A 16426-nucleotide genomic window follows, 5' to 3' on the forward strand; every position below is an offset into this window, starting at 1 on the left:
ACACAATAGGCCCAGTGTCGTTAGGGTTTGGCTGGGGTAGGCCACCATTGTAAATAAGAATTTGTTCTGAACTAACTTGCCTAGTTAATTAAAGGTTAAATAAAAAATAAAAAATGAAACGGTTCTTGGGAAAGCCGGCTGAATCGTTTGTGGACGTTTGCTGCCATCTCGTGGTGAGATTTGAGCAGCACTTAATGCAAACTTCTCCCGTTCATCTGTGGCGATAACTTTGGGGGACACCACAAGCACCCCTGGGTTTTTCATTCCTATTATGAACCTTTACGGAAACAACATAATGGTACTACTGTAGGCTATTTCAAGTCAATAATGGGTATGAATCGGTGATAGCAATGTCACAAGAAATATGAGATCAAATTCAACATGGGCGTTTTCTTGTCAAAAGTGTAGATACACAGAAATAAAGGAGCTGGGCAGGCCATCTACATACTATAGTTAAATATCTACCGGTATGTGGACTGCATCATAGCTAGCATTTAATTCAAATGTTGACCCAACTCTGGCCGATGCTCTGGCTGACAAAGCACCTGCAGAAGGTAAAATCAGATAAAACCATTCATACTTACATGAAATATCCATATTTACCTCATTTCAACTTGTGTTTGTATATGGTAGCCTTATATAGTTGAAACCAGAGAGGAAAAGCCTCAGAGATGCTGTTGCTGAAACGTTGGTTGGCAACGAGAATTATGTCAGACTCCACCGAAAATCGAAGAGCGCGACTTTTTCAACATCTTTCCCTAAATAGAATTATATTCCGAGGACAACAGCTACTGGCCAGGCTAGCTAGCGCCGAAACAGTTTTAAACTAGTTAGCTATCTGTATCTGCAAAATTTTTGCGGGTAAATTATGAATGAACTTTGTTACTTGCTCTCAGTGTCCATTTGTTAAACGTTAAATAAATAAAAGTCCGTTCTCTGCTTGCTTGCTAGCTAACGCGTTAGCTGAAGTTAGCTAACAACGATCTTACTGGGAAACATTTTTGCCAGGTCTCTAGCTAACTGAATACACAGCTGGCCCATCCATGTTAATGGGATGCCAAGCGCGAGGAAGAAATCAAATAAAGGTAAGACAGAAAGTAAAAGTATTTATTTGTTTATTGATTTTCTGAAATCAGACCTGTTCAATCAATTATGTCAGTTCGCACACTTTCGCTTTCTTCCACAAGAGATCAACAGCTCTTGTTGTTTGGGCATGTTAATACCTTGATAGATTCATGTCTGTTGACTACTTTGCCATTTTCCCTATTTCCATCAATGTTATGCTTATTAAATTAACTTTCTTATTGTTCATTATTTGTCATAGGTAGAATCTTACTTGAACTACCCACCTGTCAATCAAAGGTAAGTGTGAAAGTGGGTGTTTGTGGGTGCATGCAGCAGGAGACAACACCAACATATCTGGAATTCTCTGCTACCATGGTGGTCATCATGCTTCTATTTTTTAGAGAACCAACTTAAAGTAACTGTTCTCTCTCTCTGTGTGTGTGTGTGTGTGTGTGTGTGTGTGTGTGTGTGTGTGTGTGTGTGTGTGTGTGTGTGTGTGTGTGTGTGTGTGTGTGTGTGTGTGTGTGTGTTGATGGTTGTTGAGCCAAGCCCAAATTCCAAATATCTTTAAAAAAAAGTTTTACATCAAATAATGCAATTCATACACAACTACTATGTATGCATTTGAATTATCATTATGCTAGTTATCTTATTTTATTAACTGCTTACATTGGTTTAGCTGGTTACATACTCAAGGATGACCTCGTCCTCCAAAATATTTACAGCATCTGTGTGGAATGGATGGTATCGGTGTACAGTAGTAATGCAGAAAGCGGCGGAAGTAACTGGGTTGCTGGCTATGGTTGCTCCTGCTAGTTGGTTTGGCGCCGGTGGAGGGAGTTATTCCTGCAGCAGTTCTTCCGGTCGGCATTTTGTTCTGCAAGAGAAGGAGGAGAGTCTGAGTGGATCCCTTTTATCACCGCGTCAATAGTATTTCTGTTTTTCACATTTGATTGTTTTCCGAAACCCGTTGGAATTTAAACTCATCTTCTGCCGGTGTTGGGGATAAACCGGTGCAAGGACTGGTTATGGGAATGTTTGCCCCTCTCCAAGCATAGATGTTTGCAGTGAGAAGGAAGAACGAACCCTCCCGAACCGGATTATTGTTGTTATATTATTACTCGGAGGAGCTGTTCGAGCGATAGAACGGAGAGGGAGCTAGAGACACGGATCCAACCCCCTTGCAACCATTTCTTTTTATCAACACATCCAGAGGTAAATATGATTGTACAATATAGATTTAGGAGTACCATAACAAAACAATTCCGATCGGCTACACGGGTGTTGTTTATATTCAGTGAAACTGGATAGCCGTTGTGGAATGCACCGATATGTGTTTTTAACATTTATGTTGCCTTGTATCCGCTCATATAGGCGTCGGGTCGGGGTTACGCTTCCTCAGGCGAGTCCGAGGTCCAGTTAGCAAGCTAATAGGCCGATGTAGGCCATTGAAACTGAAAATAAAATCCTAATCCGCACGCGCAATCATGATAACAAACCAAACGGGATGGTCATACGGTTGCAAAGGAATGATTATGTGTGGGCGAGTCAAGGCAAACATGGATTCGGTTGCAGTCTCGGTAGCTAACGTTGACTAGCTAACCATAGCTAACTTTTGTTAGCTATCAAAGGTTAGAATAATATAGCTAACTAGCTGCTACAGTATGTGCGTAGCGTTACCTAGCTAGTTAACGTTACTTGTTAGCTATTTAGACAGAACTACCAAGTGCAACTTCAATGTTTTCTCAGCAGGGTAATGTTTTCTGACGTTTTATGCTGGAGTCAGATGTTCTGAGAAATAGGCTCTTGCTATCCAATGCTACACACTAGCTAGTGGCTAGTATATTTTTTCTAATGTCAACTAAACTGGTTTAAACGTTTGCCTAATAAACAGTGCAAGTTTGCTATACGCCGTTTAGAGGCTACCAAATTGTACACATTAAGCATAATTGACCTAGTCGCTTATAAAGTAATAGCTGCAGATGTATTATCCACCAAGTTATCTAGCTAGCTACAATCTTATCAAATGGAATCATCAGATACACCACAGAGATTTAACATAACAATTCGTGATGAGACCACCCCTTGTCTAGTTGATAACATGTTAAATATACCTATAGCTATTCCCTTTGCATAGGATTGGCAACTTCAACCAACTTAGAATCATTTGTTTACAGGGAAATTAGCAATCTATCCGATGTTGTAGATATTAATTTAACTTGGTAAAGCAAATAAATATAGCCACCTTGCTTGGAAAGCTTGCTAGATCATCAGGAAAGGGGATGTGAAAAACTGGGTTATTGTAAAACACAAACATGAATAAATCAGGGCTATGTTGGACTATTGCGTAGCTGATGAAAATAAAGTTGATTAAATACATTGGACCCTAATTGGTGTTGGGTGAGCAATTAGCAGCCTACTGTATCTGACCGATTACTGTGTTGCCAAAGAGAGAGAGACAGATGTGCGGCTATGTTGTCAGCCAGAGCAGCAGAGAGAATAATCATGTCTGTAATCATGCATCCAGCTTGTCACACGGTTATCCTTCAATCTAGGCGATCATGGTTAAACTATAGGTGAGCTAACTAACTATGTACACATCCAGCTAACATTACTCAAGGAGCAAGTCTCTGTTGCTGACTATGTTTAGCCTCCTGACTAGAAAATTATGCTTAGAAGGCCCTCTCAACTGACTAAGCCAGCAACATTAGCAAGTCAGCTCTCATTAACTAGTTTTTACTCTTTTGCACTGCTCTGTAAATTGGTGCTGGTGAATGAGGTAACTGACTAGGTTAGGTTGTAACTAGTCTAAAGATTCAGACCGTACAGTCACTGTAATTAGATCTTCCCTGTAAGGTCTGAATTATAGGTCGGCCTATTATGATTTGCCAATGCCGATACCGATTATTGGAGGACCCAAAAAAGCCGATACCGATTATAAAATAAAAATTGTATTTTTATTTGTAATAATGACAATTACAACAACTGAATGAACACTTATTTTAACTTTAATATCATACATCAGTAAAAATCAATTTAGCCTCAAATAAATAATGAAACATGTTCAATTTGGTTTAAATAATGCAAAAACAAAGTGTTGGAGAAGTAAAAGTGCAATATGTGCCATGTAAAAAAAGCTAACGTTTGAGTTCCTTGCTCAGAACATGAGAACATATAAAAGTTGGTGGTTCCTTTTAACATGAGACTTCAATATTCCAAGGTAAGAGGTTTTAGGTTGTAGTTAATATAGTATTTATAGGACTATTTCTCTCTCTACCATTTGTATTTCATTAACCTTTGACTATTAGATGTTCTTATAGGCACTATAGTATTGCCGGTGTAACAGTATAGCTTCCACCCCTCTCCTCGCCCCTACATGGGCTCGAACCAGGAACACATCGACAACAGTCACACTCAAAACAGCGTTACCCATCGCTCCACAAAAGCAGTGGCCCTTGCAGAGCAAGGGGAATAACTACTCCAAGTCTCAGAGCGAGTGACGTTTGAAACGCTATTAGCAGACACCCAGCGAAATAGCTAGCCATTTCACATCGGTTACACAAGCCATTAGGCTGATAGGCTTGAAGTCATAAACAGCGCTGTGCTTGCGAAGCTTACGAGCCTGCTGCTACCTACCATCGCTCAGTCAGACTGCTCTATCAAATCATAGGCTTAATTATAACATAATAACACACAGAAATATGAGCCTTTGGTCATTAATATGGTCGAATCCGGAAACTATAATTTCGAAAACAAAACGTTTATTATTTCAGTGAAATACGGAACCGTTCAGTATTTTATCTAACGGGTGGCATCCCTAAGTCTAAATATTCTTGTTACATTGCACAACCTTCAATGCTAAGTCATAATTATGTAAAATTCTGGCAAATTAGTTCGCAATGAGCCAGGCTGCCCAAACTGTTGCATATACTCTGACTCTGCGTGCAATGAACGCAAGAGAAATGACACAATTTCACCTGGTTAATATTGCCTGCTAACCCGGATTTCTTTTAGCTAAATATGCAGGTTTAAAAATATATACTTCTGTGTATTGATTAAGATTGGTATTGGTGTTTATGGTTAGGTACAGTCGTCCAACGATTGTGCTTTTTTTGCAAATGTGCTTCTGTTAAATCATCCCCCAGCGTTGCATCGATTATATGCAACGCAGGACACGCTAGATAAACTAGTAATATCATCAACCATGTGTAGTTATAACTAGTGATTATGATTGTTTTTTATAAGATAAGTTTAATGCTAGCTAGCAACTTACCTTGGCTTCTACTGCATTCGCGTAACAGGCAGGCTCCTAGTGGAGTGCAATGAGAGGCAGGTGGTTAGAGCGTTGGTCTAGTTAACTGTAAGGTTGCAAGATTGGATCCCCCAAGATGACAAGTTGAAAATCTGTCGTTCTGCCCCTGAACAAGGCAGTTAACCCACTGTTCCTAGGCCGTCATTGAAAATAAGAATATGTTCTTAACTGACTTGGCAAGTTAAATAAAGGTATAAAAAAAATCGGCAAAATTGGCGCCCAAAGACACCGATTTCCGATTGTTGTGAAAACTTGAAATCGGCCCTAATTAATCTGCCATTCCGATTAATCGGTCGACCTCTAGTCTGAATTGTAGGCAGCTGTGATCAGAACACCGTGGAGACGGTGCGAAATATGGCTCTGACAATGTACCTAAAATCCAGGGATGTGAGAGGGCGCTGTACTCTTAATTATCCCATTATTCAAAACGATACACTGAGAAGACTGAAATTCTGCTTGTTTTTAATTAAACTGCCATTTTTGTCAGCATGCTAGCTAATGCTAAAGCAGCCCATTGGATTTGACAACACTTCCAGTAGCTATTCCAATCTTCTCGATTCACCATTCATCATTTCAGGATAATTAGGAGTACAGTGACATATTCCATCCTTGGATTGAGGTGGTTTCCCAAGCCATAAACCGCTCTGGCAGTCCACATTTCGGCATAGCACCATCCCGACTAGAGAGAAGAAATTAACAGAAGTCGGATTCTGTCAAGGTGGTAACTAGCTAGCTAGCTAACTAGCTAGATGGTTAAGCATCACTGGGATAAAGCAGAAATACAATTCAGCAACATTCAACTTTGCTAGCTAGATGGCTAATTTGGCCAATGCTAGGCATGTAGCTCAGTAGGTAGAGCATAGCACTTGTAAGGCCTGGGTAGTGGGTTTGATTCCCGGGACCACCATACATAACATGTATGCACGCGAAATAGTAAGTCGCTTTGGGTAAAAATGTCTGCTAAATGGAATGTATTATGTATGTTATTATAATATATTAAATAGTTAGTTCTGCAGCTAATGCTAGGTAGTTACCTAAAAAAGCTTGTGTGCACACCGTAGCTAAATTAGCAACCTCATTATTTATGCACCATGTTTACTTAGTAGTGCATGCAAATGATGGCAAAGATCACCCGTCTAAAATGCTGCCGGGAAGAGGACTTTCTTGCTAATGGAAACGTAGTATGTTGCTCGCTACTAGCTAGCACTTAATGCACGGATGCCGTGTCTATCTTAACTTGAGTATAGCTACTTTTTCAGTGTTATCAAATTCATCTACCAAGTACACGAGCAAGCTAAATGACCCATTATCTGTGGAAAATGTTGTGACTATCCCATATGACTGAAATTTGTTTACAGCGTTGGCTTTTCATTTACCAACATATTTTAGTCTACACATACAGGCTGCAGGTCTGCTGTATTCACGGCAAATGTACTTGTATTAAAGTAGGTGTAAAAGTTTTGTATAGACTAGTTGATTATGGGGGAATGTTACTGCTTGAATGATGATTATCGACCAGAAAGAAATACACATTAAAATAATAGTAACAACTATAGTAGTAGGAAATTTCCCATGAGCACCAACATGTGAAGTTCGTAGGAGCATATCAAATTGGGTGTTAAATGACAGATAAGAGTCTATAATTTCTTTCTGGTCAAACTGGTGGAAAAGGGTTTTTAGAAAACATCTATCAGAAAGTCTTAAACGGTATTAGAAATGCATCAATTTAGATACATTTTTCTGCCTTCTGAAATCCCGTTACCAAAAACCCACATATCTTAAAGATATTTAAAAATGTCTCTCCCTTATGAGGATGGAGGATAATAAAAGTTCACAGAAGTAACAAGTAAAGGTAGGCCTATCAATTAGTAAGTGTTTTTACTAGAGGTCGACGGATTTATGATTTTTCAATGTCGATACCGATTATTGGAGGACCAAAAAAAGCCGATGCCGATTAATCGGCAGTTCTTTTGTGTGTGTGTGTGTGTGTAATAATGACAATTACAACAATACTGAATTAACACTTTTATTTTAACTTAATATAATACATAAAATAAATCAATTTAGTCTCAAATAATGAAACATGTTGCAATAATGCAAAAACACAGTGTTGGAGAAGAAAGTAAAAGTGCAATATGTGCCATGTAAAAAAAAAAAAAAAGCTAACGTTTTAAGTTCCTTGCTCAGAACATGAGAACATATGAAAGCTGGTGGTTCTTTTTAACATGAGTCTTCAATATTCCCAGTTAAGAAGTTTTAGGTTATAGTTATTATAAGAATTATAGACTATTTCTCTCTATACCATTTGTATTTCATATACCTTTGATTATTGAATGTTCTTAGCCTAATTTCGGGAGTTGACAGGCTTGAAGTCATAAACAGCACTGTGCTTCAAGCATTGCGAAGAGCTGCTGGCAAACGCAGAAAAGTGCTGTTTGAATGAATCCTTACGAGCCTGCTGCTCCCTACCACCGCTCAGCCAAACTGCTATATCAAATATCAAATCATAGACTTAATTATAATATAATAAACACACAGAAATACGAGCCTTGGGTCATTAATATGGTCAAATCTGGAATCTATAATTTTGTAAACAAAATGTTTATTCTTTCAGTGAAATACGGAACCGTTCCGTATTTTATTGAATGGGTGGCAACTCTTAAGTATAAATATTGCTGTTACATTGCACAACCTTCAATGTTATGTCATAATTGTGTACAATTCTGGCAAATTAATTATGGTCTTTGTTAGGATGAAATGGTCTTCACACAGTTCGCAATGAGCCAGGCGGCTCAAACTGCTGCATATACCCTGACTCAGCTTGCACTGAACGCAAGAGAAGTGACACAATTTCCCTAGTTAATATTGCCAGCTAACATGAATTTATTTTAACTAAATATGCAGGTTTTAAAAATTATACCTGTGTATTGATTTTAAGAAAGGCATTGATGTTTATGGTTAGGTGCATTAGTGCAACAATTTTGCTTTTTTTCGCGAATGCGCATTTGTTAAATCATCGCCCGTTTGGCGAAGTAGGCTGTGAATCGATGATAAATTAACAGGCACCACATTGATTATATGCAACACAGGACAAGCTAGTTAAACTAGTAATATCATCAAACGTGTAGGTAACTAGTGATTATGTTAAGATTGATTGTTGTTTTATAAAATAAGTTTAATTCTAGCTAGCAACTTACCTTGGCTCCTTGCTGCACTCGCGTAACACGTGGATTGCAATGTACTTGGCCATAATAGGCGTTCAAAAATGCCGATTACTGATTGTTATGAAAGCTTGAAATCGTCCCTAATTAATCAGCCATGTAGATTTAATCGGTCGACCTCAAGTTTTTACTGATATCAATTTTGTTTATGAATTTTTAAGTGATTAAAACAAAAGAAATCTGTTACCAATTCAGTAACAGAATTTCAGAAAATGTGGTAATGGAATTTTTGCAATTGAGTTGGCTACAATAGAAAATCATAGTAGTCACAAACCACAGTTGGGTTCACAAGTTCAGACAGTAGAGTACAGTAAAGAAAAGTAGAGTATAGCTCAGTACAACACAGGAGTTCAGTATGGTACACAGTAGAGCACACTAGAGTTGAGTACACTATAATCTACTGAATTGTACTCTACAGTACTGAACTATACTTTACTGTATTGTACTGAACTCTACTGTTCTGTGCTGTACTCTACTGAGCTGTTCTGTGCTGTACTCTACTGAGATCTACTGTTCTGAGCTGTACTGTACTCTACTGAGCTCTACTGTGCTGCACTTGGATGTCCAAACTTGTGAAACATAGAGCTCTATGATTGGTTCAGATTTGGTACAGTCAGGACTAAGCAAATTTGGTCTTGTTTGGATGCAGAGCTCATTAGAATAATAGCCATTGTGTAGAATAATATGCAAAGGAGGATATTGCATATTTATACATTTTGTGTACCTATTTAGGATACATCACCATGAAGAGAATGACATTCATATTTATGCCTTTGTTAGGGCTGACCCCATTTAGTTGACTGGTTGATTGTTTGTTTGATAGGCTGTTGGTCGACTGAGAGTTCTTTAGTCAACAAATCATATATATATATATATTTCACGGTGCAATAGGCAGCCGTCTGATTCATGCCTGTCTCAGTGGACTAATCCATTGCTGGGGCCACGGGGATGGCACAGTCCATCGCTCTGACATATGCTACTGAAAATGTATATGGTTATATTATTTAAGAACAATGGTGCAACACTAATAAAAAATATATATTTTATAAAAAATGTGGTTTTCCCCGCATTGGATAGCGGTTGCTGTCTGCGGTTCTGAAACAATCTTTGGTGTGCTGTTGAATGGCCGCCTTTTCCAAGACCATGTTTCTCTGTGCATAATAGCAAAGTTAACCAGCATAATGGTGTTGAGAACAATGTGGCGGAGGCAGCAGTGGAGTGAGGCGTTTTAAATGTCTATGAAAATTGAGGAGAGAGGAAACCCCAACTTAATTAGGTGTATAATCAATAGCCTATCTGTTAAATGTGCCTGGCTTTATAAATCATATATATATCTACAGAAATAAGACACATCCTGCTTCTGTTGCGTGTTTGAGTTTGTTTAATAGCCTACTGATTCTGTGAGCTCCAAGCCTCACGCCACTGCAACACTCAAAAGCAATTTCACAAGTTTAAAAAATCAACTCTTTGCTAGGATTTATATCTCTGGTATAGGCTGCTTTTAATTTATTTAGTGCTGTTTACACTGTTCCAAACGGTCAGAAAGATTATCATATTGTAATCAGGGCCTATAATTAACACCCGCCAAATGCAGGTAGATTTGGCATTGGTGGGTAAGATGTCTATTTCACCAGCCACGTTGGCCGGTGGTCAGGGCTCCACAGTGGGAGCATTTCACTCACATTTATGGATAGAAATAGTCAAGTGTGATCACATTTATAGTAAAATAAATGCTGCAGTAGCTGTTTTCAAAGTATTTCCGTTGCTTAGTTTCATAGCTGGGTAAATTAATTGCACAAAGTCAAAGAACTACAAATCCTTTATAGCCTATTCCACCTCGCGCTGCAATGCTGGGGGCTGGGATAAAAAATAAAATAGAAATATAGGACAAAACACACATCACGACAAGAGAGACACCACAACACTACATAAAGAGAGACCTAAGACAACATAGCATGGCAGCAACACATGACAACACAGCATGGTAGCAATACAACCCAATGTTCAAACATTATTGGGCACAGACAACAGCACAAAGGGCAAAAAGGCAGAGACAACAATATATCACGCGAAGCAGCCATAACTGCCAGTAAGAGTGTCCATGATTGAGTATTTGAATGAAGAGATTGCGATAAAACTGTCCGGTTTGAGTGTTTTTTGCAGCTCATTTCAGTCGCGGGTGTTGTATGTGGAGGATGAGGGCTGCAGTAGATATTTCAGATAGGGAGGAGTGAGGCCTAAGAGGGTTTTATAAATGAGCATCATCCAGTGGGGTTTGTGCCTGGTATACAGAGATGACCAGTTTACGGAGGAGTGTAGAGTGCAGTGTTGTGTCCTATAAGGAGCATTTGTGGCAAATCTGATGGCTGAATGGCAAAGAAATTCTAGCCGCTCGAGAGCACCTTTACCTGCCGATCTATAAAGCACGTGAAGAACTAAGTGAAATATTCATTTTCGGAAGCGCTGCGCACAGGCATAAAAGTTGGTCTAATTTACTTGAAAGGAAAGTCTACTGAAGTGAGAATTTGTCCTTGTATTTCTTGGCTATTTACATTGTTTGTTCACAATCTAGGTTGTTTCTCTAAGTTTGAGATCAACTGCTAGGGAAGAGAAGACGACGCTTGTAATAGTCAGTCTCAAATCTCACAGACACAAACATGACTCGAGTTGTGCTACCACGATAACCCCCCTGAACATTTCTCTGTGATATTTTAGTTAAAAGTCTTGGGTCAAAAAAATCAATTGTATCAATATACACACATTACTTCTTACTAGTAATGCATTTATTGTTTTAGAAACATTATTAAGCATGCTCATCAATTTTCTTTGTTTATGTTTTCTTGGTGTAATTTTAGCGGGCTGGTGGACCAAAACATTTATTTTATGTCCCGATTGTAACCTAACAGCACCTGTTTGTTACACACAATAAGCACGCAGCTCTCGCTCCTACACCTTCCTTTTCTTGACCTCCTTCTAATTGTTATTATTACAATTGTTATTACGATCATTGTTATTATAATAATAACTAATGTCATTATCATTAGTAGTCTTAGTATAATAGCCTTGTATAACCACCATCGAGCTGTATGGCCTAAGAGGGCGTCGTACAATCATTCATTCGTTCATGTCATCACACAGCATACAAGTCATTCATGTTTTGAAATGCAATCAAGTATTTTAGTTTTCAAATGATATAACAAAGGGATTCTCGAATAATTAGCCAAAACAACAAATGAACTGCAACATGTCAGCAATTGCATTCACGGATGCATGCAACTGTTTTTAGTCTTTGCAGTAATAATTTCATTTAAAAAAAATCCCTGTTAGAACAGACTCTCTGGTACACGTAATTTATTTAGCATTATTTACACTGTTCCAACTAGAGGTCGACCGATTATGATTTTTCAACGCCGATACCGATTATTGGAGGACCAAAAAAGCCGATGCCGATTAAAAAAATAAAAAAATAAATAAATAAAATAAAAAAAGTGTATTTGTAATAATGACAATTACAACAATACTGAACTAACAGTTATTTTAACTTAATATAATACATCAATAAAATCAATTTAGCCTCAAGTAGATAATGAAACATGTTCAATTTGGTTTAAATAATGCAAAAACAAAGTGTTGGAGAAGAAAGTAAAAGTGCAATATGTTCCATGTAAAATATGTGCCATGTAAGAAAGCTAACGTTTCAGTTCCTTGCTCAGAACATGAGAACATATGAAAGCTGGTGGTTCCTTTTAACATGAATCTTTAATATTCCCAGGTAAGAAGTTTTAGGTTGTAGTTATTATAGGACTATTTCCCTCTATACCATTTGTATTTCATTAACCTTTGACTATTGGATGTTCTTGTAGGCACTTTAGTATTGCCAGTGTAACAGTATAGCTTCCGTCCCTCTCCTCGCTCCTCCCTTGGCTCGAACCAGCAACAGAACGACAACAGCCACCACATCGAAGCAGAGTTAACCATGCAGAGCAAGGGAAACAACCACCCCAAGGCCCAGTCTAAGGCACTCGCTGGCTCAAGTCATTTGTGTGTCTTAATTATTTAATCAAACGGTGTGTTTAAAGTATCAAACAAGCTCAGTGCATATCGTTGATTTTATATGGAAAAATACACTAACAATTGGTCGAAAGAACAGACTACTTTCGGTCGACCTTTGTAGTGCAGATCAGGGACACATGATGACATTCTGTTACCGCAATTCCGTTACCATGTGTAAATCTAGTTCACTTACTCTCGTTCAATAACCAACAGAGATTTTTGAAAGCAATTGTGTCATGTTATAGAGGACACCCCATTCTTTCTGCAGACATCGTTGAATCTTACTTCAGAGTTTAATTCAAGCAGATATTTTACACATTTTTGGAAAACATGGGCACATAATCTGGGGGAGATTTTAAGGAATTCTGTTACCAAACTTTTCATCTGCACAGTTCCTCCAGTAAATGTGTTTTTGTCAAATGTTCAGTGTAATTTGTTAAAAGTAGTCCTTGTGCAGAGAGTTGTATGATTTTGTTAAACTTTGAAATCAATGGTTTTTGTTTGGCATACAATTTAAATTGAATTCAATTACCATGGAATTGCCCAGTAGCTAGCTGCAAATTCAGTTAGGGAGCATATCTGTTTTTTTTTGTTGCCTGATTCCGTCACCCCCCCCCCCCCCCCCAAATTCTGTTTTCTCTTTTATTTTTCCAGGTTTCAGTTTCCGCTCTCAAAATCACACTTTAAAAAAATAAATAAAAGAATGTTCTTAGTGCACAACAATGCTTAAATCACACCAGAAGGCCACAACAATTGAAGAAATGTTGTTTTTGGGTTGCCCTTTAATTCAACTGTACACCAACCTGAGATGGTTGTTTGGTAAGCGATGTTTCTGTAGCACTCGTGATTGAGAAGATTTTTCGGAAAGCCTTTCCATCTACCAGAAGACTTGTCAATATATTAAAGTCATTGCTCACGGCTATAGAAAGTCGTAGACCAACGTGCACTCACAGACAGGGGCCTTTCCTCAATTGGATTTGCACATCTCCTGCGTCCTCTCTCGGACCTCTCTCACCTCATTTTGAAAAAGGTCAAAGGTAATCGAAGAGAGCCGATGGAGGAGGACGGAAGTGCGCTTGTTTTGAATGAGACGGTCCTTCTCCACTTGCGCGTCATGACGTTTACATGGTTTGATCGTAAAGTAATAAAAACGAATGAAGTTAGTTGTGAAAGACATTTTTATAGATAAAACAATAAGTAGAATATATTTTTTGAAGGTGCATGGTTTTCTCCTCTGTGGCAGATATCATAACTTCTCAGCGGTAGGACACATTTTATAGGGCGCTACATGTCAAGTGTTTTCAAGAAGATCCTGCAGCGCCAGAGAAATTGCCTTCCTTCCCTAAACCATAATCCTATATGCTGCTTGCTCGTCCACCTTCCTACCCAACCAGCACAGCTTCAGAGTGACCATGAGCATTTGGGTCCGGAAAGGGGTAGCTGTTTTCATTTAAGCATGCATGGGTACACACCTCGTCCTAGGATTATCAAGGTACTACCCCAGAAACCACTGATAATAGACCTGTGCCATTTCACGTCATCTAGGCCTATTGCTATGTGTTGCCGTTCCTGGTCTCTACTGTCAGTCTGGTGTTGATCATGCTATAGGGATATAATTAGTCCTCCTGTTGCCTTCTCTGACAGTGGCTGTCTTGTCGGTGGCCAAGGATAATAGTAGTGAATGATAATGAGGTGTTCAGTCCAAATGCAAGAAGTGCACACACGTTTTAAATGCACTGGAGTTCACTCAGTCCTACTCAAAAACACTTCTGCGTGCTTCAAAGCCACTGCATTATCAGTAGGAAAGGATCTGATTATTTTGTATGGGCTGTTTTTGATGACACCCCTGGAACTTGTCAGAGTAAGGGCACCACCAGTACTGTACTCGGTTTTCTTCAATTCCTTCTCCCCACTGATGCATGTCTGCTAATGTGTTCTACTAGTGTGTTTGCTCTAGCAGCCATTGACCAATTTCCCCATGTAGCCTATTTCACCATGCGCACAACAAGTAGACAATTTCTCCATCTGCACAACAAGTAGCCTATTTTACTTCATATGCGATTTCATTAATTGATGTTTCTATTGCTCCTTTTTCCTTAATGGAATATGCCTAGGTCATATTTCTAATGCAAGTAAAACCTTGAGCTGCTGCCTGAGTGAAAGTTGTCAGTGAGTGTTGTATGAGTTTTATATCCTTGTACTAACCAGTGTAACCCTCTGTATCCTGTTGCACTACTTTCACATATGTGTCATTCCCCTCAGCCTTAGCTTAACAATGGTGCCTAATTAATATAGCCCCGTTAGTTCATCCCTGAGAATTCTTCCTCCATCACTTTGACTTTTGATATGAAAGCCCCTGATTCTATGTTCACCAAGGCTTTGGTTTAACATGCGCCGGCTCTTCTGAGCAGTGTTGCACATTGAGGAGTGTTGTGTGATATTGTGAATTGTCCATCTCTCGTTGCCGCTGGCTGTTCTAATGAAGCCCTCTGTCTTCTGCAGCGGTCGGGAGATGTGAGGAACAGTCGGAGAGCGACGACATTGAGCAAACCTGTGCATCGACACGACTCCCCCACCCCCATCTTCAGCATGAATGGGGATATGCCTCATGTTCCCATTACTACTCTTGCTGGGATCGCTAGCCTTACAGACTGTAAGTATTACACTGCCACTCACATATTTACTGATATGGTGGATTCCTGGAAAGCAAGTGAAACGATGCTGGTGGGGCCGAGCTATTTTTGATGTACCGAGTCTACTGACATTTATTCCCGCTGCAAGCTTTTTTATACTAATACATCTTTAGTATACAACGCTGTTTTCAAAATGTATACAATCCTTTAAACAATAGTACATCACAACCATTTTGCTTGCTTTATGGTCAGTGCTGCCTGTCGCAAAGCTTGTTTATTGGTATTTAGATTATTCATTTACCAAGTTAGCCTGATTTTTGAATTGAGCTTTGTTTGATTAATGCTTTATTACAACAAGGGAAAAAAAGGAATAATGTTCACTACATGAATATTGCAGTCTTGGTATTTAGGACACTCCTACAACTGAGTATGATTGATGGCTCTTTTCCATAGCCCTTGCTTTAGAATTGCATTGGTAGTGGAATATGATGTATAGTGCCCATATCAAGAAAGTATCCACCTTTGCACATTTTGTTACCTTAGTGCCTCAACTTTCAATGCAATTCATTACACAGTGGTTAAGTGTCCAAGCCTGGATGTAAATGTCTCTGGGTTACAAATCTAGGCAAACATTCTGTGCATGCGTGGCATGTGTTTACATTGTTCGTGGCCATTTGCCTGAGTTTGACAGTTCATAAGGTTGTAGCTAGTAGTCCAGTAGCTAGGTAGCTTGAATACAGATATGACCTCTGACGACGAGCCACGTTGCTGAAACGTTGGCACAAAATAAACAAGTGTCTTTGCAAGTACAGTGTGCCAGGGCATCGTTTCTTTGAATTATTACTCAGCATTTCCTATCCACCTGCCAAACAGTCCCAAGATTTGAATTTCACTTTAAGGTTTTTGTCCTGCCAATAAGTGGATTTCTCTCAACATAATGTCTTTATCAGACTGCAGAAGGATTTGATTTGCTCTAAAATTTAGCCTCTGCTTTTCTCTCTTCATTTTCTTTTGATCCTGCCAAGTTTACTGATAACAAGCATACCTGTTACATGATGCCGCCACCACAACAGGTGTGGACTAGAGTCACATGACTTGGTCTCGAGTCTGACTGGAGTCACGTTTGAGCTTCAAGATTTGGG

At 39.0% G+C, this 16426-nt stretch overlaps 1 protein-coding gene across 4 annotated transcripts in view; it reads left to right on the forward strand.

Moving 5' to 3' along the window:
• The first annotated feature begins 1910 nt into the window (after positions 1–1910).
• The window catches only part of LOC135517792 (nipped-B-like protein), a 49381-nt gene continuing 34865 nt past the window's right edge, over positions 1911–16426 (forward strand). For 2 of the 4 annotated variants that reach the window (XM_064942393.1, XM_064942394.1), the window contains exons 1-2: positions 1911–2280; positions 15154–15304. In XM_064942393.1, coding sequence (XP_064798465.1) covers positions 15241–15304 — 64 coding nt within the window. In that variant the 5' untranslated portion in view covers positions 1911–2280; positions 15154–15240. The remainder of the gene's footprint in view (positions 2281–15153; positions 15305–16426) is intronic. The other 2 variants (XM_064942395.1, XM_064942396.1) reach the window with 1 other exon arrangement.

Source organism: Oncorhynchus masou, chromosome 28 (assembly GCF_036934945.1).
Source record: "Oncorhynchus masou masou isolate Uvic2021 chromosome 28, UVic_Omas_1.1, whole genome shotgun sequence".
NCBI classification, from domain to species: Eukaryota; Metazoa; Chordata; class Actinopteri; order Salmoniformes; family Salmonidae; genus Oncorhynchus; species Oncorhynchus masou.